General features: G+C 39.2%; 1 protein-coding gene across 2 annotated transcripts; it reads right to left on the reverse strand.

The window, feature by feature from the left end:
• Positions 1-459: 459 nt before the first annotated feature.
• LOC113036544 (beta-galactosidase-1-like protein 2) lies at positions 460-21,866 on the reverse strand. Of its 2 annotated transcripts, none has more exons than XM_026192955.2 (19): positions 21,312-21,866; positions 18,760-18,945; positions 18,551-18,619; positions 18,118-18,213; positions 16,123-16,231; positions 15,476-15,568; positions 15,247-15,328; positions 13,467-13,531; positions 13,154-13,238; positions 10,639-10,782; positions 9,743-9,823; positions 8,115-8,221; positions 6,708-6,854; positions 6,423-6,494; positions 5,994-6,072; positions 5,749-5,836; positions 3,187-3,301; positions 2,383-2,499; positions 460-968 (listed from the first exon to the last, which is right to left on the reverse strand). In XM_026192955.2, exons 1-19 carry the CDS (start codon positions 21,410-21,412, stop codon positions 882-884), a joined length of 1,923 nt encoding a protein of 640 aa, XP_026048740.2. In that variant the 5' UTR covers positions 21,413-21,866; the 3' UTR covers positions 460-881. The 2 variants fall into 2 exon arrangements, with proteins under 2 accessions (XP_026048740.2, XP_080145330.1); XM_080289204.1 differs by having other exon boundaries at positions 18,760-18,958.
• Between the last annotated feature and the right edge of the window lie 104 nt (positions 21,867-21,970).

Here is a 21,970-nt window from a genome sequence, read left to right on the forward strand (position 1 = left end):
CAGCTGTTTGTAAATCCATTGATTAGATCAAGTGTTGGACTTAATGCATCAGGTTACCTCGTTCAAATGAAGATTGAGACATTTTTCATAGTGCACATTTGAGGTATATGTTTTTTTATTTCCCCCCAAAAAATTATTAATTTAACACAAGTTAGTGGGCTCATACTGAGCTTTGAGGACAGAGACTAAGTATCGATCCAATACCAATATCAGCACTACCAAAACGATCAATATTTTGATCGATCCACCCACCTCTAATCGATCTAGAATGCATTGCTTTCCTGTAGTATGTCTTCAAAGAAAATCCCTGATGATGACCAGACACATGACAGGTTTTCATAAAAAGGAAAAGAGATTTTCAGAGACACTTTGTGTGCATGACCTATCCACAGAAGCACACAACATACCATCAGAAGGTATATTTGAAAAGCAAACAGAGTCAATAAATAAATAAAACAATTTAAAGGTTTCCTCGGCCTTGGTTAGTGGCAGAGAGGTCAAACAACTCTTTATTCACACATTGTTGTTATACAGTCTGGATGCAAGCAATAAATTAAGTCTTTCAGAGGAAGAACATTTATTATAATCAAGTTCACTCTCCTTCCGTTTCTTGATCTCCAATTACGTTTCAGGGTTTAAGGTTAAATCTGTTAAGAAAATAAATAAAAACAAAGCTGCAAACACACAGTAATGAGGAACTGCTGTGAGGAAGTTGGTTACACAGCTGCATTGCTGATGTCGTGCTCACTGACGTGTCAGTCTTGAGTGTTTTTGAGTTGCAGAAAGGCGTCAGTGCAGCTTACAGCGGTTGTGTCCTCCCACGCTATCCTCCCATCCTCCTCCCTCTTCCTCTCTTAATCCACCCTTCCCTCTTATTCTCCTCACTGGACATCAATAGTCATGCCATAGTCTGGGCTGCTGGCGAACTGGATCTTACCATCGGTTTCCTGCTCTTCAAACACTATGACCTATGACAAGTCAAAAACATTGCATACCGGCTTATTTGAGGTCATGAAAGTACAGTAAGTGTGGGTGTTTAAGAACTAATGTCAACATACGCACACTAAGAGAGGAGAAAACAGGGAGAAAGAGCAGAAATAAAGTTGCAGAGTTGAACAAAACAGATGACTGAAAACTGCAGCGTATGAGCTCATATAAAATAGCATGTGCATATTATATTATATTATATTATATTATAAATAGTGGAGAAAAATCTAAAAAATGTTGTAGAGAAGGGAGAAAAACTGCATAGAACTAAATAAATACACAGATAGTTTTGTACGCACACATTCACTGGCCACTATGTTATGGACGACTTGCTAGTATCAGGTTGGACCCCCTTTGCCTTCAAAACGGCCTGAATTATTCATGGCACAGATTCAAGATAGTGATGGAAACATTCCTGATTGATGTTGGTCCATGCTGACATGATAGGATGATGTGCTGCAGATTTGCCAGCTAAATCTTCATGATGTCAATAAACACATCCCAAAGATGCTCTACTGGACTAAGATCTGGTTACCGTGGAGCCCAGTTGAGAACAATAAACTCATTGTCACATTAAAGAAACCAGTCTGAGATTACCTGAGTTTTTTGAGATGGTGTGTAATCCTGTTGGAAGCAGGCACCAAAGGATGGGTTCACTGTGGTAATAATAGGATGGCAACAATACTCAGGTAGGGCTGTGGCATTTAAACAATGCTCACTGTAAAAATATCCCCCACACCATGACGCCACCACCAGCAAATTGATACCACCACTGATACAAGACAGTGAGTCTTAAAGTTCTGACCCTGCCATGAATGCTGTGGCAGAAACCAGGACTTGGCAGAGCAGAAAACATTTTTCTAATCTTCTTCTATTTTTCAATTTTGTTGCATCTGTACAAACTGTAGCCCTTGTTTCTTGCTCTCAGCTAACAAGAGTGGGAGCCGGTGTGGTCATTTGGTGCTTTAACCGATCAGCTTCAATAAATGATGAACTGTCCTTTCAGAGATGCTCTTCTGCACGCCTCGATTGTTATGAGTGGTTATTCGAGTTTAGCGATTCTCCTCTGATGTCCTCTGATGTCCTGCATCAGAAAAGAAAACTACTGCTCACTGTATAATTGATCTTATTTTCAGACCATTCGCTGTAAACCCTACAGATGTTTGTGTGGAAAGATCACAGTGTAAGCGGTTTCTGATAAAAATTCAGATCAGCCTGTCTGGCACCAACAACCATGAAGTCACTTAAATCACCTTTTTCCCTCATTCTGACTCAGTTTCAACTGCACCAGGTCGTCTTCACTAGGTCTCTTGACTCTAGCTAAAGTGTGTAAAACAGACTTTAAACAGATTTTCTAAACGGTAAGCACATGTGTTTCTGGAGAAGACACAGTACCTGGTTGTCACCCCTGTGAAGCCAGGGTCCTGGGACATAGAGAGTTTGCTGAGGACCAGTGGACCAGTAACGTCCCAGATTCTTGCCATTGATGAACACAACACCTTTGCTCCAACCCTGTGAACACAACCAGTTCCCCATTACAGTGCGTAACGATATTAAAATATTAAAAGAAAAAAACATGTTCCCGACTACCAATAGTAGGTGGACTTACTCATGCCTTACTGAACATCCTTTTCTCCTAAAAACCTCTTTAGAAATTGTCCGATCTCACTAGCAGAGCGAAAGAATAATATCATTGTGTAAATTTGCCCACTGAATTATAAACGAGTCAGCATGCAATCAAGCCATTTATCTGAGCATGTTTTACAGATGTGTATTAACTATGAAATAAAGACTAATTCATTAAATCAACATTCATGACAGTAATTAGAAAACCAAAAGTCAAAGTCGATTATCACTCCCCAAAATGAAATTCAGTAAAAGCTGATCTCCTAACAGATGTCTGCTCTAAACTGAATTTCTAGCTTGATGTCAGAATTCGTAACAGATTAGAGGAGAGATCCCCCTGATAACACGGTGACGACAGCTTTAGATTGTTTATGTGAAACTTCTGTGTTTCTGTCATCTAGAAGAATCAAAACTCGAAATTCATGCAAAATAAACATCAAGAAAAAATACTTTTAAATTTGAATTTGTGTCAAAAAAAACAAACACCACTCAAATCTGTGAAGTTAGTGAGGATATCATTTCTAATGATGTTTTCCCATTTTGTACAATGGTGAAATCAACTGAATCACTCACAGGGAGTTTGATGAAGGTGTCTTGAGGTGAGCCGTTCACATAGAGTCTGCTGTGGAAAAACCCTGGGAAGGAGGGCTGATGGCGCATGGACATCCAGTGACCTGCACTCTCCAGTCTGTGAAGAATGAATAAAAAGTACAAATGTGAGTTATGTGATATAAATCTGACTTAAAAAAAATCACTTTTAGCAGGCCTGTTTGTCCGCCAGCAGCATATCACGTCCTTCATACAACATTTATTTTGCTAGCAGTGGAATATGCAGATGTATTTACACACTTCACTTTTTTAACAAGTAAGTGAATTCAAAAGGTTACAGTGATATAAGACCAGAATTTCTTCTCCGGGTAGGAATCTGCAGCTTTCATTGGTACAATGCTTTAGGACTTGACATTTTCAGCGCGGTGCTGAGGTAAGAAATTTTATTTTGAAGCTATACAGCGAGAAATACACTAGATTTGCAATTAAAATGTTACTAGGAAAAAATAAAGACCTCTAACAGGCTGACAGAGTAACCCTAGTGTTCATTAGCAATGAGAAAAACTAAATAAATAAATTGCAGTGTGGGGTACAAATGTGGAGCACAAATATGGCAATATGAGAGGGGATTCTAATAATGCAATCATGAGGGAAAAGCATTTGGTCCATGCAGAGTGCCACCTCCTGCAAAATGGCCTTTTAATGTTTGACTGTAGTGTTGTGCTTCCATGTATAGAAACCACCAGACCCGATGACCATAATGGCATTGATGGCACATTCAAGGTAGGTAGGTCATAGCATCAAAAAACTGCAAGCTGAACTCTCTGAAAATAACACAGATCACTTTCCACTGCAGAGCTATGTTCAGTTCTTGCATTTGTGTGGCCTGCCCTTGAAGGTAAAAGCCTCAAAGAACATTTCCAGAAAAACAGCAAACATACTGCAGTATTCAATGCCTGCTCTGTTTATCCATGCTAGTCCATTTCTACCCTCAGTGCCTCTTTGTCTTTGCAGTAATTTTGATGTTTTGGAGCTCTTGTAAGACCTAGGATGAAAAGGAAGGACACTCAGGACACAGGTATGAAGGGGATAAATTATCACCCAGCTCAGTTTATTCTTTAACAGAACATATTTATGCTCATTCAGCAGGTCTGCTAATTTATCCAGATAAAGCTTATGCTTATGCAAGAAGCCTGGAGAACTATTTTTGAAGACTACTTAAAGAATCTATAGAAAAACTTGTCTAAGAGAGTTCAGGCTGTGTCAAAGAATAAAGGTAGTCATACCAAATATTGACTTTTAAGCTTCTAACAAACTTCTAACAAAATATAAAGAAATCAGGGTTGGTGCAAGACTTTTACATAGTACTGTATGTTTTTAATGACATTTTGTTGTGTGTTCAACACTTATCTATGACATGGTTGTCCTTGGGCATGGAATTGGCATTTTATATATTGACTTGCCTTTAGAGCCACTAAGTGCTACTAACTCATTGGACCACCACATATTGGGTTAAAGTATTAAAAAGTACAGTTGATGTTTAAAGAGAGCAGAGTGAGGTGGGAACTCATTTTTGTGACTGACCCTCTTGGTTATGCATTTCTGCCAGTTCTTTTCTCGGTGTGCAAAATCTAGGGAGGGAAATATTGAAATCAAGTGTGCAAATATATTTACTAACATTTCCTAAACACAATTTACTGCAAAGCGTGGCGATACTTAACTCCAAAAAAAGAATGTCTTATTCTTTGGTCCTGAAATGGTGCCAATTATTGCTGCACTTAGGAGCCACCTCAGAGGTGTAAGGGTCCGTGCTAGAAGAGAGAGACGCTTCTCCACTCGTGCCAATTTATTTGGAACATCGGACAAAGATGTGATTAAAAACATATCATTTACAAAGTTTGCTCAATGAACTCAGAGATGACCTGGAACCTCCAACCTGAAGGAGTCACAAGATACCAGTGACAACCAAACTTCCAGTTTTTGCCAGCAGATTCTTTTCAACATATTGCGAGTGCTATCTCACAACCTGCAACTGGTTCCAACAGGAAAGTACGGCAGAACGGCGAGAACAGAGGGATGACAATGTTGACTTTGAACCCTACAATTTAACCGTAGAATTTTGAACTTATCATTTCAGGACCATGGAAAGTGCAAGTAGTTTTCACAGTGCTCAGTGTGCCATTAAGTCTGCAAACCTGTTGTTTTTACTAAACAAATCCATCTCTCAAACCCATCCCTTGCAGTTATTGGCAGATTTAACATGTCTTATTGAAATCAAGTGACTGTGTTTAGAAAACAGCACAACTTTTGTACATCACTTGTAAAACTAACCCCGCCTGTCAGCGTTATTTGTGGATTATGCTCACACTTTATTTTTGCCCCATTTAGTAAATCTGGTCCTTAATGCTTTTAACTGAAGATGTTTTTGATGTTTTTTTTGTTTTGCATTCTGGCATCATCTCCCCACTATCAGGATGGTGATAAGCAGGATTATTACTAAATGGATTGGATAAGAAAAGGCAAGTTTAAAGACGGGGAAACACAAACGTTGGTGGGGAAACTGAATAATAACTGACACATACAAACCTGTTTACAAAGGCAGGCTTCATATCCAGACTGTGAATATTGAAGTCTCGGAGGGTGTGCTCGTTTAGCAGAATATCGCCAACAAGACCTGAAAGGTGAGTCAAAGCTGCTTCAGTTTCTTTATGGATCTTAAAACAATGTTAATGAGTTTCTCTAAGGGTCTCAAATAAAAGGAAAAGATTTCAAGGCAAGACTCGTCTGACTGGAATGTCTGCAGAGCCATCTGTTTGTTAAACTGCTTGCACCTTTGCGCTGTTCATCCAGGGTTTTTCCATAATTCACTCTTCCACAGTTCTCCACCAGTAAGCCCAGAGTTCTTTTTCCCTTCAGTGGGAAAATACATAAAACATTAAGGGGCATTAATAGAAGAACAGCAGCATTAGCACACAAAAAAATCCATTCAGTTGTTTTGATTTTAGCAACTCATCAAGGCTGATGTGTGTCTACTGTTTTCTGTAAGGCTCAAGGTGACTTTCTCATTTGTTAGGATAAACACTTGTTTGAAAATTTGCTGTTGGCTTAATACTGGGACCCAGCTGCCAAAAAAAACACCCAGCAGCATCCCCTGAAGCTTTCAGATGCTGCATTCTGTTAAATATTTACAACTTTATTCTTTTCAAACAGCCAACTGTGTCACATTTTCACAGAGAAGGACAGACAGACTCAAAAGTTACCTTCCCATCAGGTACAGCAAGCTCTTGCACCGTATAGTCCAAAACGCCTACAAAATGTTTATCCACAAAAACCTGGGGAAAAAAAGGAAAGTTGAACATAGATGTTTTTGTCTTTCACTGCATTCAATCTTTCCTGAGAACTACCCACTAATACCAGACCAAATGGTCGCAGCCTTGACTTGTAATCCACAAGTACGCTGATCAGGAAATCGCAGCTTTCTAGGTCCAAATGTTGTCACAAAGACTGTGGATGGACTGTGTGTGTGTCTGTCTTCCTGTCCTTACCAGAGCTCTGTCTCTGACATTGTTCTGCGACTTGAGAGCTCCGCCACTGGTGATGGTGGTCTCATAGAGCGTGTAGCCATATGACTGACCATTGTTATTGTTCACGGGGAGATTCTCCATGTTCACCGGCCTCTCCAACTTGAAAGGCTACAAGATATGCATAAGACAGGTATTTTAACACACAGCATAAATACATATATATACAGTTTGTGTGTGAAATTCGGATTTTTAAAAATATGAATGAATAAAATACAAGATAACCTCTCTCAATACAGATTTGATAAGTCTTCCACTTGCAATATGACCTGATGTTAGTGTTTACCATTAACATTGGCGCTTTCCTATCTGCTGCTCTTTTATTCGGCAACAATCTCCTACCCTTGGGAGGCGCATTATCTACCTTTCACGAGACAATAACCACTCCCTGCTATGACACAATTAACCACATACCTCCAAATGCACAGATACAATATCAAGCTCAGACAACCCACTCAGCAGCTCTGGAGCGGCTGGAGAGAAAACATGCTTTTTAAACAAGGGTGTGCGGCTGGACAGGGGCACAGTAATTGCCGTCTCACAGGAAAGCAAATTATTGCGATGGGGAGTGAATAATTAATGTTGTAAGCAACTGCCAGACCTGCTACATCTGCTCTGAATATAAATGCCATTGAAGAACGAGGCGTAAATGGCTAAATTAGACTGGTAGACATGAAAATAAGCAGAAATGACAACACCACCTTAAAAGGTTGGTTGGTGTTTAACCTTAATTGTTTTCTTCTTCCTCCTCTTTAGCAAAGGGACATTTGTTTTTTTGTGCGTGTGTGTCGCATTCGGGCTTTTATTTCCACAACAATCTCTACAGTCATGAAGCTGCACACGGCTGATTTCTGCTGCTCCCTGAGCAGGCCGCCGGTGTAGTTAGGAGAAAATGTCTTGCTCCGAGCGCTGTTGTTCATGTTCTCGTTCAGACTTCTCACAATAGCAATTCACCAGAATCATTTAAAATTAGCCGGGACACGTGCCTTGTGTGATAATGCTTTGTTTTTGGATCATTTAAAAGATGAGACACAAAAAAATGCTCAACTAAAGATGCATATAAACAAACCCCAAAGAGCACAGATGATTAATTTGACAAACTATAGCTAAAGTTCCTTATCATTTATCTTTTTATTATTATCATTAGGAGTTAGAAAAGCCAGAAAAGTGGCTACAAAAGTTAACAAAGGTAACAACCAAAGGCTAACAGTAAATTGTCTGTGAGCTTGGTTGAATTTCTTATGTATTCTCTCTGTAAACAACCTTGCAGCTTTGCTACACCGTGCAGATGAGCGTTGCTTCGTGAGACGCTGTTATTGTTTATTAATGCGTTCCCCATATTTTGGCACTCGCACTGCGGCTGTAGCTTACCTTGTCAGTGAAGCGCAGACTGTCCCACAGAGAGATGTGCTGCTGGATGACAGCGGGCTGGTATGCTCTCCGCTCATGAACAGGGGGCAGTTCAGGGAGAGGCTGAGCTGTGAAAACAAGGTGGGAAAAATAAGCATAGCCTGCAGTTTGGCTCTCTGTCCTTATCCTCTATTCACCACAAGGAGCTTTATTCTTTAGGGAGCTTTTGTAATTATAAAAGGAGTTTGCCTGCCTGTCAGAATTATCTGGACATGTTCTATACAGACGGGCGACGAATGAAATTCAAGTCTCTCTTAAGAAATTAACAAATATGTGGACCCTCTCACTGTAGTGGTCAAGGATTCAGCTTCTTCCTTTAGTTTGTCAGCTATTAAGAACAATTTTGAATACTGCTGCAAATACAAAGAAGATCTGTTACATCTGGCATGTGAATGATACACTGAAATAGAGAAAAGGTTGCTGGACATCCTCCTAGATTATTAAACCACGACCTCGTACAAGACTTTCATTCTCCAGCCTTTAGATGCTGTCCCTGAAAAACTGTTTGAGCCTCCTTGGATGAGCCACAAAAAGTCCTCAGCAGCATCCAGTTTGCATTCCAGTTTACAGTCTCTTTACAACGATTAGCAGTGGTTGCCCATGCCCTCTAACAGCTTTTAAAGGTGTTAAAGCACACAGTGGAAGAAGTTTCACATGGCCAAGTGGTAACAGCTGGAATAGCCAACACCTTTTCTCTAAATATCTCTCTCACTGCCTCAGCGGTGGATCAAATCTAACATAAGATGACTAAGAACACATACAGACACTAACTACAGACTTAAGGCCTGCCTTAAATTCAATAATTTAAGTGATTTAATGTACCGTTCTGTAAGTGTGTTCTGTTGTTTATAGCAGCGAAATAATACGAAATGCCCAAAGAATATAAAATCATAGGCTTGTTTTAAGAGCCATGAACCTTGACAGAGTTCGGGCAGTCAAAGGTAAATCTAAAAAAAAACCACTCCAGGAAAAAGACACAGCTCTGACACAACGTACATGATGACAACCAAACAATAAAAACATATCAAGTTGATCTAATTAAGGAATTAGGTCATGTGTTCGCAGCTGCCGAGAAGAACACAGAGCAGTTTCAGACTCTCATATCCGGGCCATTGCTCATGCTCAGCAGACTACAAACCATAAGGATGAATCACGCACAGGCAGCCTTTCAAACTATCTTCAATCACCACGGTGTTGAGCAAATTATTAGCTTGTTGTGCTGAATTCAATCCCAGATTGCTGAAAGCTAGCCATAGCCACAGAACACTTGAGACTCCTGCACCCGACCGCAAAACCCTTGTTTTACAAAGAGGGAAAACTGCCTAACCAATAAACGTGAGATGAGCAGTAATTGAGGGTCATTGACTTGGACACATTTCTGCCACACATGCACAAACCCTCAGACACACACACAAAAACATATCTGTAATCCATGCTTGTAATCATATGCAAAGTGATCCTGCTTTAGCCAACAGAGAACAGGTTCTACAAGGAGAATTTACTAAAGAGGGCGATGGAAGAAAAAGGAGGGAAAGAAGGAGCGATAGAAGATCTGGGAGCCCGTCTCGCCAGCAACGCACAACACTCACTGTGGTAGTGGCTGAATAAATTCCTCAGAAGATGGTACTTGTTGGTGTAATCCCCAGCCTCGGATAATGGAGCATCGTAATCTGAAAGATAATGCGCTATCAGAACATAGGCTCGGGAGGCAGAGAGGGAGGCAGAGATGCCTCTTACTGTGGCAGATGCTTTCACTGCGCGCCCCTATCAAACATCTCGAGGCAGCAGCGGGCCGAGACATATTGCACTTTATCTTGACAGAAAATGGAGGCTTTGTGAGGCAAAAAAGGTAAAAAGGCATTGGGAGAAATAAACACAAGTATGAGGGGCTGCTGAAGGTCAGAGGTGGCCTTGCCTACTGTGGAGCTTGTTTTTTTTAGAATTCTCCTCCTTTCTGAAGAACAAGGTCATTACAATGTTAAGTACCCTAGAGGAGGATATAAAACCCATTGTACCATCTTTAATTTACATTCCCGTGCATTTATTAGGTAATGAATTCATCTGTGTGCTCTGCATATTTATAAGTTTCAGGTCAGATGCTGCTGAGTAGAGATAGCACCATCTACAGACGTCTCAAACATCCTTATCATATTTTTTTATCTACCAAACAACCTCCCATTTGTTTCAATGTAACAAGCTGACAGAATGAGACTATGTTTCCAATGAGTTATTATCTACATGACGCATGCAAATTTTAGCCTATTGTTGTGCAAAATCCGTGGGCTTTGATAAGTGTCACTAATTACGAATATGTGCCTGTGTTGAATCCTTGCAGCAGGGGCAAGTTAAAGCCTGACCAGCCAGCCATGTATAACTTCATTTTCCTTCCAGCTCTAGCAGAGAGGTTTGTTTATTCAAATGTCAGGAAATACTGGCCAGTGTGCTTTAGAAGCTCACGAAAGACAAACTGATTCGTTCCACATACCGTAGCTTGTTACCATGGGTTCAGGTGCCGGTAGTCCAACAGCAAAGGCCCCACTCATGAAGCCAAAATTTGTCCCCCCGTGGAACATGTAAAGGTTGATGGACATGTCCAGCTTAAGGATTTCGGTCACCACAGGTATCATTTCTGTCGAGAAAACCAAAATAAGGTTTAATTTAGCTGAAAGTTTCCCATATGACCAATGAGTGAAGCAGGGAATAACAAACAGGACTTTAAGTCACAAAAGGGGGAAAACAAATCCACACAGACTCGAATTTAATGAGCTGTTTTAATACCCCTATTGCCCTCAGTGTCACTTTAACTGAAACACAAACCACAAATCCTATTACAGGAAACTATAATTTATTACAGGGCAATGCTCACACCCAAAAAATGGCCTATTTTCTTGCACAAATAAGCTTAATATATTTTGTAATGAACGTGGCTAAGAAGGTAATTAAGAATTTAAATTGAATTTTAGTAGTGTAACTGGACTGAGTTTAATGATTCTAATCAAGAGGCGTTAGCCTTTTTGAATAACAATCGGGCTAGGCGAGCAGTAGAGCTGGACTCGGCTGGTTTCATGGTGGCAGAACTCACTGTGACCAACTGCTGGGTGTGCTGCAGTCTGCAGAGCACTGAACTGTCAAGGACATGAATCCCCCTCTGAATATTTCAGTGTTCATTTCATTGCTGTGACAGTTTCTGCGTGGTGAGGGTTTTTCTTTCTCCCCATTTTCCTTTTCAGAGCATTTTTTTTTTTGTTAAGATGCGGATGGCTGCTAGGAATGACAAGAGCAAAAAGGAGGCTTGAGGCACTGCAATCTTTTCAAGAAATAAGATGTTTCCAAGAGCACTCAGGATGATGATGCCATAGTGTCTGACTGCCATTAATCTCAACAATTGTGAAATAGGTGCTATCATTTACGTCATGACTGTGCATTAGACTATAAATAACACACACAACAGCAGCATATGGAGCATGCTATACAGCTGATATGTGGGGTACAATGTAGAGTTAAAGAGAGAATTCTTAGATTAAAAGACATGAAGATTTGCTGTTTTATACAACCCTGTTAAACATACATACACATATATACATATACACACATATATACATGTATACACATATATATTTCTGTACATTTGTGTATATATATCAGCAAATAGCTAATATATCAGTCAGGCCTGGGTAAAATATAAATAATACAATGTAATGATTTTTTAACCAATATAAACCATTATTTAATTTAAAACAGTACAAAGATAAGATATGAAATGATGAAAATAAGAAACTGCATTGCTTTATGAAACTGTACTGCACAAACTTGTTTATCCCAAAATACATAGGAAAACTCCATTAGTATTTACTTTTTCTGCCACTATATACTTTTGCTCCATTGCAATTTAATCTATTTCTATTTTTTTTTATTCAAGTGCAACAATAAACCATTGTAATATGTACAAGTTACATTTAAATTAAATAAGTGAATTGCTATTTCTATACTTTTCCTGTGTTTGCTATAATTTCACATAAAAGTGTCAGAGATTGCAAATATAAAAAAGATTCCACAGGAATTTTGTCATTTTTGGCAAGGTCTCATTTGAAAAGAGATTTTAATTGCAAAGACAAAGATAAAATCAAAATTAAATAAATAAGTAAATGTCCTTTGCTCTTAAGCAGGCAGATATTGCATGAAACATGCATCACGTTATTTCTCATACAAAATACAAACCAGTATAGCAACACTATGGGAAACCCATGATGATGTCTTCCCACCAACAGAAATGTAGTGCACAACACTTGATCTGTATCAGTGTTTTTGTATCCGTTTATCTTTTGTGAGGCTGCAGGAAATACAGATGGGAACTCCTCCACCTCAGTTCAATAAAAATCAGTGAAGCATATCTTTGAACAATTCTGCAATTAAGAGCATGGTACACAGCCTCTGGTCTGTGATACTTGGCTTACAATCAACCAAGCATTAAAGCTATATAAATCTCTAACAAAGCCATCAAACAAGTAAGAAATGACCATATGCTAAGCTGTATACCCCAGCTGCACTGTGTGGGCTCAGCGCCTTCTTTGAAGAAACATGGCGTTAGACACTGTCTTACACTCAGCCTGAAGAAAGGCTCACACAGCTCCCATGGCAGTGAGTTTGTCCTTACACAGTCTTTCCTCTGGCATAGACACTGTTTTATACTCAGCTAAAAGGTTTGTCTTAAACCTCTCTTACCCTACGGCACTGTGACTCTGTCTTACTCTCAAGACAGCCTGTTTTACTTTCACTGATTTTGTAGTAGCTTGCAGCACCAAACCTGTCTTGCTCTTGCCTCAAATTATCCACCACTATCGACCGTCTGTAAAAAAAAAAAAAGTTTCACCCACAACAAAGAATCCATCTGCAGTAATCCTAACTTACGCTCATTCGAACCCCACACGCTCATCATGGATCCTGAATCTCTATTAAAGAAAACATGTTTTTTACATTTGTAAAAATAAAGCACGTCTTACCTTCAGCAGTGTAAACATGGTGGAGCCCGCCCCAGAGATCAAACCAGCCAGACCAGTACTCCATCACCATTTTAGGTTTCTGAGGCTAGTAAAGAAAACATGTTTTAGTGTAACTACTCAACCAGTAAAGCAACTGATAGTTTGAACCTTTCAAATCCCTTTCATAGAAAACAGTTTCAGTTTGTTTTACCAGGATTGTCTAATTCTTGCAGAGAGCAATGCTAACTAAGTGTGGTGATGAGTCTGATTATATCAGAAAACTCCAAAATCTATCAACATGAATTTAACTAATTTAGTGGCAAGAAAGACTTACTTGTATTTGTTCCAGATACTTGATTTCATCTGGGTCCAGTTTTTGAAAATTGATGGTTTCCAGAGCTGCAAACAAAAAAAAGACACATATTACGTTAAATAAGGCACAATATTAAACCACTCTTCAGAGAGGTATTAGTCATTCAACCATGAATTGGTAGTATCTGAATGAAACTAAATGATCCTTTAGTTGGTAAAGACAGGAAAGGCAGGAAATTGTTCTGATAAAAGACTGTGAACATACAATACTGCGCAAAAGTCTTGAGCTTAGCACTTAGCACTAATTGGAATCACTCAAGCATAAAAAAGGCACCTAACTCAAGGGAGATGTGTATACATGTAACAGAATACTTAGCAAAGAGAACATTTTAAATTGTATCTTTAGGCAATTTGTTACCAGCAGCCTGTTGTAGAAACACATAATTTGTTCCAATTTATTTAGCTGAATCTATGAAAACTGCCAAAGATAACAGTCTGAAAGGCATAAAACAGTATTTCTGCTCTAACAATGTGATTCCCAAAGAACAAACAGCCAAGAATTTGTCATATCTCAGCAAACAATTTTGAGGAAACTGGACAAGTGAATTATCTGCAGCTGTAGATAATCTTAAATCGAGTGTAGCTCCAGCGGTAGAGCACGTCATCCATTAATTAGAAGGTTAGTGGTTTGATCCCTGGCTGCTCCAGTTTGCATGCCAAAGTATTCCTGGATAGAAAGTTAGACAGAAAGCACTTGGGTGTAGCGGGGGAAATAAACGTTTGTATGATAGGTAAAAGAGGCACGTTGCATAAAGTTCCCCGAGTGCTTGAGTAGAGTAGAAAACTGCTATAGAAGAACCTGTCCATTTAGCAGATTAACAGTATCCTTTAGAAAGTCGTCTCACTTCAAAGCTCATAACCTGCGAGATGCAGCTGACCTCTCAGGGGATCAATCTACTGTTCACCAAAACGTGATCAGAAATGGTCTCAGTGAAAGGGTGACTGTCAAGAAACCATTTGCAAGGATGAGAAACAGGGAGAAAAGGCTGAGCTCTGCCATATTACACGACAACAATTACCCTATCAGTCATGGACAAACCTCCCAAAAGCCGCAAGCTCAACATTATTGAAGCAGTGTGAGATCATCTTGACAGAGAACAGAACAAAAGGCAGCCAACATTCAAAGAAGAGCTTTGAATGTCCTTCAAGAAATCTGGAGAATTATTCCTGAAGACTACTTCAAAAAAGCTTGTTTACAGGAGTCTATGAGTGTCTGTGTTGAAAAAAGAAGGTGGCCACAAACTGAAACTCTGTGTTAGCCTTTATTTTGTATTTCCAGTAATGCTTGCACATAGTTTAAACTGTTTTTCCCATTTTCCTAACAAAATAGAAAGAAATGAGAGGTAGCTTGAGACTTTTGCACAGTACTTTTTGAAAAATTATTAGAAATACATTTAAATATTTTAAGTGATGGTGGATGCTGGTTTCTAATTATATGAATACTACACACCGGAATATATCAGTAATACCAAGTATCAATCAAAATGCTTTAGCACTGCAGTAAAAACCAACAGTACATAATGGTTACTAATTAATATGAATTCAAAAACATTTCTGGTATGACACTAAGATTTGGTTCTGCATTGTAGTTGTGCAACACTGGCGTGCACTTATTTCAGACGTTTTTGCCGTTGTGCATAAAAAAGAGACACGCCAGCCAACATATTGTAGAATGTGTGTGTGATTGATTGGCCATTTGTGCATACAGCAGCTTGTTTGTCTGCCAGCCAATCTGACAATACCTCCTTTCACTCCTCCAAGCTTCAGCCCGTCCTTGTTGTCTGAGGTCAGCAGCAGCTCTGTGATACCCCTTGACAATAGCGCCTGTAAAGATCGGAGGGTGGGGGTATTATAGAGGAAACTAAACAAAACCAAAATTATATATTACCGTATATTTTTGAATATATATATATATATAGTAAATAAGTGCAAACCTATTTATTGATAGTTCTTTATTAACTACCTCCTTACCTCCTTGATGAAGGGCATGTAATTTTCATCTGTAGCATAGGAGCCATATTCATTCTCCACTTGAACTGCTATAATCGGGCCACCCTTGGAGTACTGTGCAGCAATTAGCCATATATTAGGACATACAGTATGACTTGACACAAGTTCTTTCTCGTTCCTATCCTCAGCATAGTTAAAATGGAAAAAAAAAATTGAGATATGAAAGCTTTAGTGTTCAGTGATGCACGGAGCTGATAAAAAAAAATAAGGCTGTGAACACAAGATAAGCAACTCAAGAGTGTCTGGTAACCACTGTAAGCCTTGCTAAAACTGTTTACCACGTTCTTAATGGCAGCCGGGCCCTGCACAGCATTTCAGGACGTTGTAATGAAAATATTGATGTAGCGATTGAGGTTATAAAAGTGTCATCATCTTACAATTGCTGTATCACATTGGAGTCATGATTGCTTTTTAAACTGTGTGCTTACTGAATTTAAAAGAAAATCTATTAAATTTGTATGTGACATCTGTTTGTTATTTCTCTTACACCATAGTACTTTGGTGTAAGTCATTTTTCTCAGCCCCCCTCGCAACTGGAACATTAATAAGCATGTTTCACTTATAAAGGTCAGGACCTCTACATTTTCAGTAAACTCATAGAAAACTACCTGATGTGGGACGACTTTCTTTATGACCTCATCAAAAAAGGAGTTGGCTGCATCGGTGAATCCAGAGTAGGTTGTTCTCAGTTTCATCTGGGGATCCCTTAGCAGCCAGCTGAAAAGAAATCACAGCGCAAAGTGTTGTGATGCGATTTCACTTTACGATTTTAAAGACAGCTGCACCAAGCTGACCTAAGAATGGCTACCGTCAAGCAGAGGAAGTCATGCTTTAGTGCATTTTTCTGTCCCTCTCGCTCAGATTTGACAATTATCAAATAATTACCTCAACCTCACATTCCCAAAAGGAAAATACTGCTCTAAAAATACTACCTTATTCCTGCCAGCAATTATCTGATTATCTGTCTGAATCTATCGTGATTACAGAAGTAAATCAATTCATCTTTCAGGGAGATGTGCCTGTCAGATTTAATTATGGCTGTCGCCAATATATCTCTAAAAGTCTGCTGGTAGTCCTCAGTGACTTTCATTCGAGTAACAGCAGTGGCAAACTTACATGGCGTACTGCATATTGCTGTTTATTCTTAATAAGCCTATGTGAGGCCCTGTTGTATTGCAGGTGCAAACCTGTAAGGTGGGTCTTACAAACAAACAAAACAAAACAAAATAAACAAAAAAAAATATTTCCAGAAGAAATCAAGAAATTTTTGTCCTTGCACACTTAAAAAAAACTCAGATGACTTAATAATGAGGCAGTTCTTATATTTACTAAACAAATTTTGCCCTCTGCAAAGGAACCACTTGATAATAGAAGTTATAAAGTACTGTGCAAGAGTTTGTTTTGTTGGGAAAATGAAAAATGGCTGCAGCATTTAATTTAAACATCTACAAACATAAAAGGAAAGTCTTCAGGAGTAGTTCTTCATGCTTCTTGAAGGACATCCAAAACACTTATTTAGATGTTCTAGATGTTGTTCTGTTCTCTGTTAAGATATTGAGGTCTGGGCTAAAGGGAAGGCCAATCCATGACTGACAGCGACTATGTGTTTGTTCATCAAGTTATGCTTTTACTGGATCAACAGTGTGTTTGAGATCATTTTCATGCTAACAAATGAAGCTGCAGGCAACCAGATACTGTCCAGATGGTGTTACACAGTGGATGAAAATCTGACAGTACTTTTCTCCGTGCATAATTTCATTCATTTGTGTCAAGATCTCCAACACTACTACTGGAAGAATGCAGCTTTACACCATGACAGAGCCTCCACTGTGTTTTGCAGATGACTGCTGACACTCACTGTTGCACCTCTCTCCCAACCTCCTTCATACATATTGATAACATTTTAACCAAAAATGTCATACTTGCATTCATCAATCCATCAGACCTGTTTGCCGACTGATTTTCAGTCCAGTTCTTGAGCAATTTGGCTAGCCTCGGTTTTTTCTCTACATTTCCCTTCCTAACGAATGGCTTCCTGTCAGCATCTGTTCCACTGAGACCATTTCTAATGAGGCTAATAGTTCTTTGAAATCACCTGTAAAACAACTCACAATGAAATACTATTCCATGCCTGTGAAAGTGCCTAAAAATACAATTTAAAATTGGTTCTTTGGTAAATTCTTTGTTATGAGTAAACACAACACTAGTCCATCAATTGAGCTATGGGCATTTTTACGCTTGAATCATTGAACTGAATCATTTAAACAAGCAGAAAAACTAAACAAAAAACATTCCTCTGAAAATGGTCAGGTACAAGAACTGCAGTGAAAATTAGTGAATGTCAATCTAAAACAATTCTCAACGCTCTTCTAAAAGTCTGGAGAACTATTGTTTAAGATCATTTTAAATATTACGAGGAAGTCTGCTTCCTTGGAGGCAAAATATAAAGAAATGATTTTGCACAGCACTGTAATCAAGTTAAACTGCTTAGCAATCTACTAGCTGTTTTACGCATCAGATTCCAGAGTAACTAATGCTTTAAGGCACTTACAAATTATGTATAAATATACAGTAACACTTGATTGCATATCTAAAATCTTTACCTGGGTAGTCCCCCTAAGTCCCACTCAGCACAGATGTAAGGCCCTGGTCGCAGAATCACCCAGAGGCCCAAGCTGGCTGCAAGACGTAGGTAGGCTCTAAGGAACGGATGTAAAATGAGCTGTCAGTGGGGGCCATTTATTATGAATAAAAGTCAATAAAGTATTTAAATGAATAATATATTTTCTCACTGTAAAATATTTTTCTTAACCTTCATCGTGTACTTTGAAAACAAAAAACAGATTTAACAGGTCAATGACATTATAATTAATAACTCAATCACTGACAGACAAAGTTCACTAATTGATTTAAAACATTTCTTATAACCTCAAATCACTCAAGGCTGGCAAACTCAAGTCTTTAGCAATATAACAGTGCCATCTGCAGGCGATCTTCTGAATTCCCTGAAAGCCTTCCCCTGCCTTCAGTCCTTACTCTAAATCTAGCTGATCCTCAAACTTGAAGACCCCCCGCTCTGGCTCGTGCAGGTTCCAAGGAACATATCTGAAAAAAGAAATTAAACTTTTTTAAATGCATACGTGTGCATTATTATGTGCATTATTTCAGCCGCAAACTCCTTACAGAAGTATGGGCAATGAATTTTCCGCTATGTGTTCAGACAGTCTTGAGTTGTAGTAGCTTACGTAGTCAGAGTATTAAGGCCACAGGCCTTCATCTTCAGCAGCCGGTCCTCCCAGTAAGCTCTTGGGACACGGAAGTAATGAATGGAGCCTCCCAAGATGAGGAAAGGTTTTCTCTCCAGAGTGAACTGAGAAGAGTTGGCTCTCAGGCCCTCCACACGGTTCATTCTTCTTGTTTCAGGGTGGTTCCTAAGAGGCAAAACTTTGAGACTGTGAAAGAACTCGCTGAACAAGAAAAGGAAAACTGCTAATATTTAAAATCTGTTGCAAGTTCGCGGAAATCTCCCTTACTGAAGCGCAGAGGTAATAGGTAGCTTGTATATCTTATCGTGGTGAGCATAAAAGGAAAGCCACACCTTTAGGGGTCAATGGTCAGTGTAAGCACTATATTGAAATACTGAGATTGTCTTTTGTCAGCTTGCAATAAAATGCTTATGGCTGATTATCTTGAGTTTGATTTTGAGTTCTGATCACTACTAGATTCACGAACCAGTTCTCTCATGTTTTACTGCGTCACCCTTGTTTTTACACTATTTAAAACCTATATTAATTTAAAAAATAGTACAACGGCAACATTGTACTATGTTTGGGTGGGAGGAGGGGAGGGTTGCATCAGTGTTACATCATCATAATTTCTTTTAGTAATTTAGTAAATGTCTGCAAACATTTAGTTTTTGCAGGTCTTGAAGGTCTTGGTTACTATATAACTTCAGCTGCTTCAGAGCTAATTTGTTATACTTTTAAATTCGTTATATTTTTAATGTGTTTAGTGGATATTTCCCCGCAGAATCATGCTGCTGTAATACGGCCAAAATGTCAAATACAAAATTATACAAAATTCCTCCATTTGAACAAAAGCAAAACAGAAATGATTCTACTTGGGCAACCCAAACGCATTAGACGGGTAAGACAGCACCACTGGACTCTTAGCCTCTTCCTGTCATCTGGTTGCAATGAACCTTGGTGTGATTCTTGACTGTGCATTAACATTTGATAAACTAATTAGCTGTTTTGTTAAGACATGCTTCGTTCAATCAGGTGAAGGCCTACCTCGCGCCACCTGACTTTGATTGTGTAATTTACCAGTTTATTACCTCTTGTCTCGATTATTGTAACTCTTTATATGTTGGCTCTAATCTTATTTCGTCATCTTCAAGTCGTTCAAAATGTAATGTGATGACATTACACCTGTACTGGTGTCCTTTACACGGGCGTGCAGTCCCTTTCAGGATCCAGTTTAAAATTTTATACTTGTTTTTAAGCGTCTCAGTGGTTTGATGCCTTTACTTAACATAACTTTTAAAACCCTAACAGAGCACTGAGGTCTAGAACCATCTGCTCTAGGACATTTCTAGATCCAGGCTTAAAAGCAGAGGCTACATAAATAAACTTTGACTTGACTTGACAAAATGTGGCATTGTCCTCGTGGAGGTTTTCCCAAACGAATATGTTGATTTGAATGGCAGATTATCACTTGGTTACCGGTGCCTTTGCAAGTGTGCAGGTTACCTATGGTTTGTGTAAGATTGTGAAAGCTTGTTTTTAAACTGGTTTCAAACAAGTTGGACAGTACCTCTTCTTTTTTATTGCAGAGGAAAGTGTCTATGTCATCTAAAAAGAATTTAAACAGTCAGCACATGTTTTCACCTCAGTCCATCTGAATTGAGCTCTGGCCCAGAGGACATCTTAAGGTTTCTGGAGGTGTTTTTGTTCATGTTTATCTTCCATTTGCACATGCAATGATAAACAGTGTTTCTCTGTTTCTGAGTTAAGTTTTTTATGCAGTGTTGCCTGAATGCCCAGAGATCACGTCCATTCAGCACTGGTTATCTGCATTTCCTCTTACATGTAGCTATTTCTCCTTATTGTGTTTAATCTTTTAGTGATGCTCAGATGATGAAATCCCCGCATGCTCGTATTGGAAATCTAGACGGACAAATGCTATTCTTCAGCTATTAAACTATTTTCTCTCATAACCTTTCAGAGAGTGGTGAACTTAGCCTCTCTGTGATGTTCTTATCGTCACTTTTCATACCTACTATTTCTACTGGCCTGTTACAGGGTTATCTAAGCAGCAGTTACATGCCTAATTTACATTTTACATAGCATCCCAACCTTACTGAAAAAAGCTGAATATATTTCAGCTGAATAACATCACACAAGTTTTACCTTATCCGTTTTTTTTCACATACTACAGTCTAAGAATAATAATTTTAATGTAAATCTCCAGCGTTTTGTTTTGTTTTTTTAATTCTCCAGGACTAGGCTTGAGTATAAAATGTGTGTGGGAAAAGTGGGCCAGTGAAAGACAAGTAGCTGTTACGTAGACACGTAGAGTCTAACAGGTGAGCCAGATACGCGTTCACAGGTGCCCTGGTCAGTCGCTGTGTAGCTGAGTTGAATACGGACCAGTAGCTCCAAGCACGATTCGTGGAGCTTAACAATCACAAACTGTAAACATTTCACGTATCAGTGTGCGAGATGTCTTCACGCACATAACTCTTAGTAAAAGTTAGTGACCGGTAAAAACAGCGCTGTATCAGTGTTTGCCTTACCTTGTAAAGCGATACATAATTATTCCCGCGGCAGCGACGCAAAGTAGAAGAAAATATCGTTGCTTCAAGGATAGACGAAGACCAATCACTGAGCTTTCCATTGGTATCAACAATACATTAATGACAGCACGCTGAACCTTATTGTGTTAACGCCTTTTAAAAGCCATATTTCCACAATTTAGTCTTCCGAGTCTCCTTCCAGCATGGAGCCTGACAGACGAGTCTTCTCAACTAAGGATATTGCTAGCTTAACGTAGTTTCGTGAAACCTGTGAAGAATTGAATGATACCGCCAGCATTCGTACTTCCGGAATTCATTATTAAAAACTAATGAATTCGCTATGGGTAATTCAAGTATTTTTTCTGATCGCGCTACAAAATAAAGCTTCTTATTCCCATGAGAAGCGAGCGTCCGAGTCCGAAAAGTCCAATGAAATAGTGATGGGTCGGTCGCGAACGAAATGGCTCTTAGAGCCGGTTCTTTGAAGTGAACGTTGCGAGCCGTGGGGTTTTATTTTTCTTTCTCCTGCCCTCTCTTTCACTTTTTTTGCTTCACGCTGCAAGTCACCCTTGTGTTTGCACTGAGCAGAGACGGCAAACAGAGCCTTGCGTTTGCGTCCCTCCCCCCTGAGCTGAGGGGGCGGGTGGTAGTTACACTTG

Source organism: Astatotilapia calliptera, chromosome 14 (genome assembly GCF_964374335.1).
Source record: "Astatotilapia calliptera chromosome 14, fAstCal68.1, whole genome shotgun sequence".
Taxonomy (NCBI): domain Eukaryota; kingdom Metazoa; phylum Chordata; class Actinopteri; order Cichliformes; family Cichlidae; genus Astatotilapia; species Astatotilapia calliptera.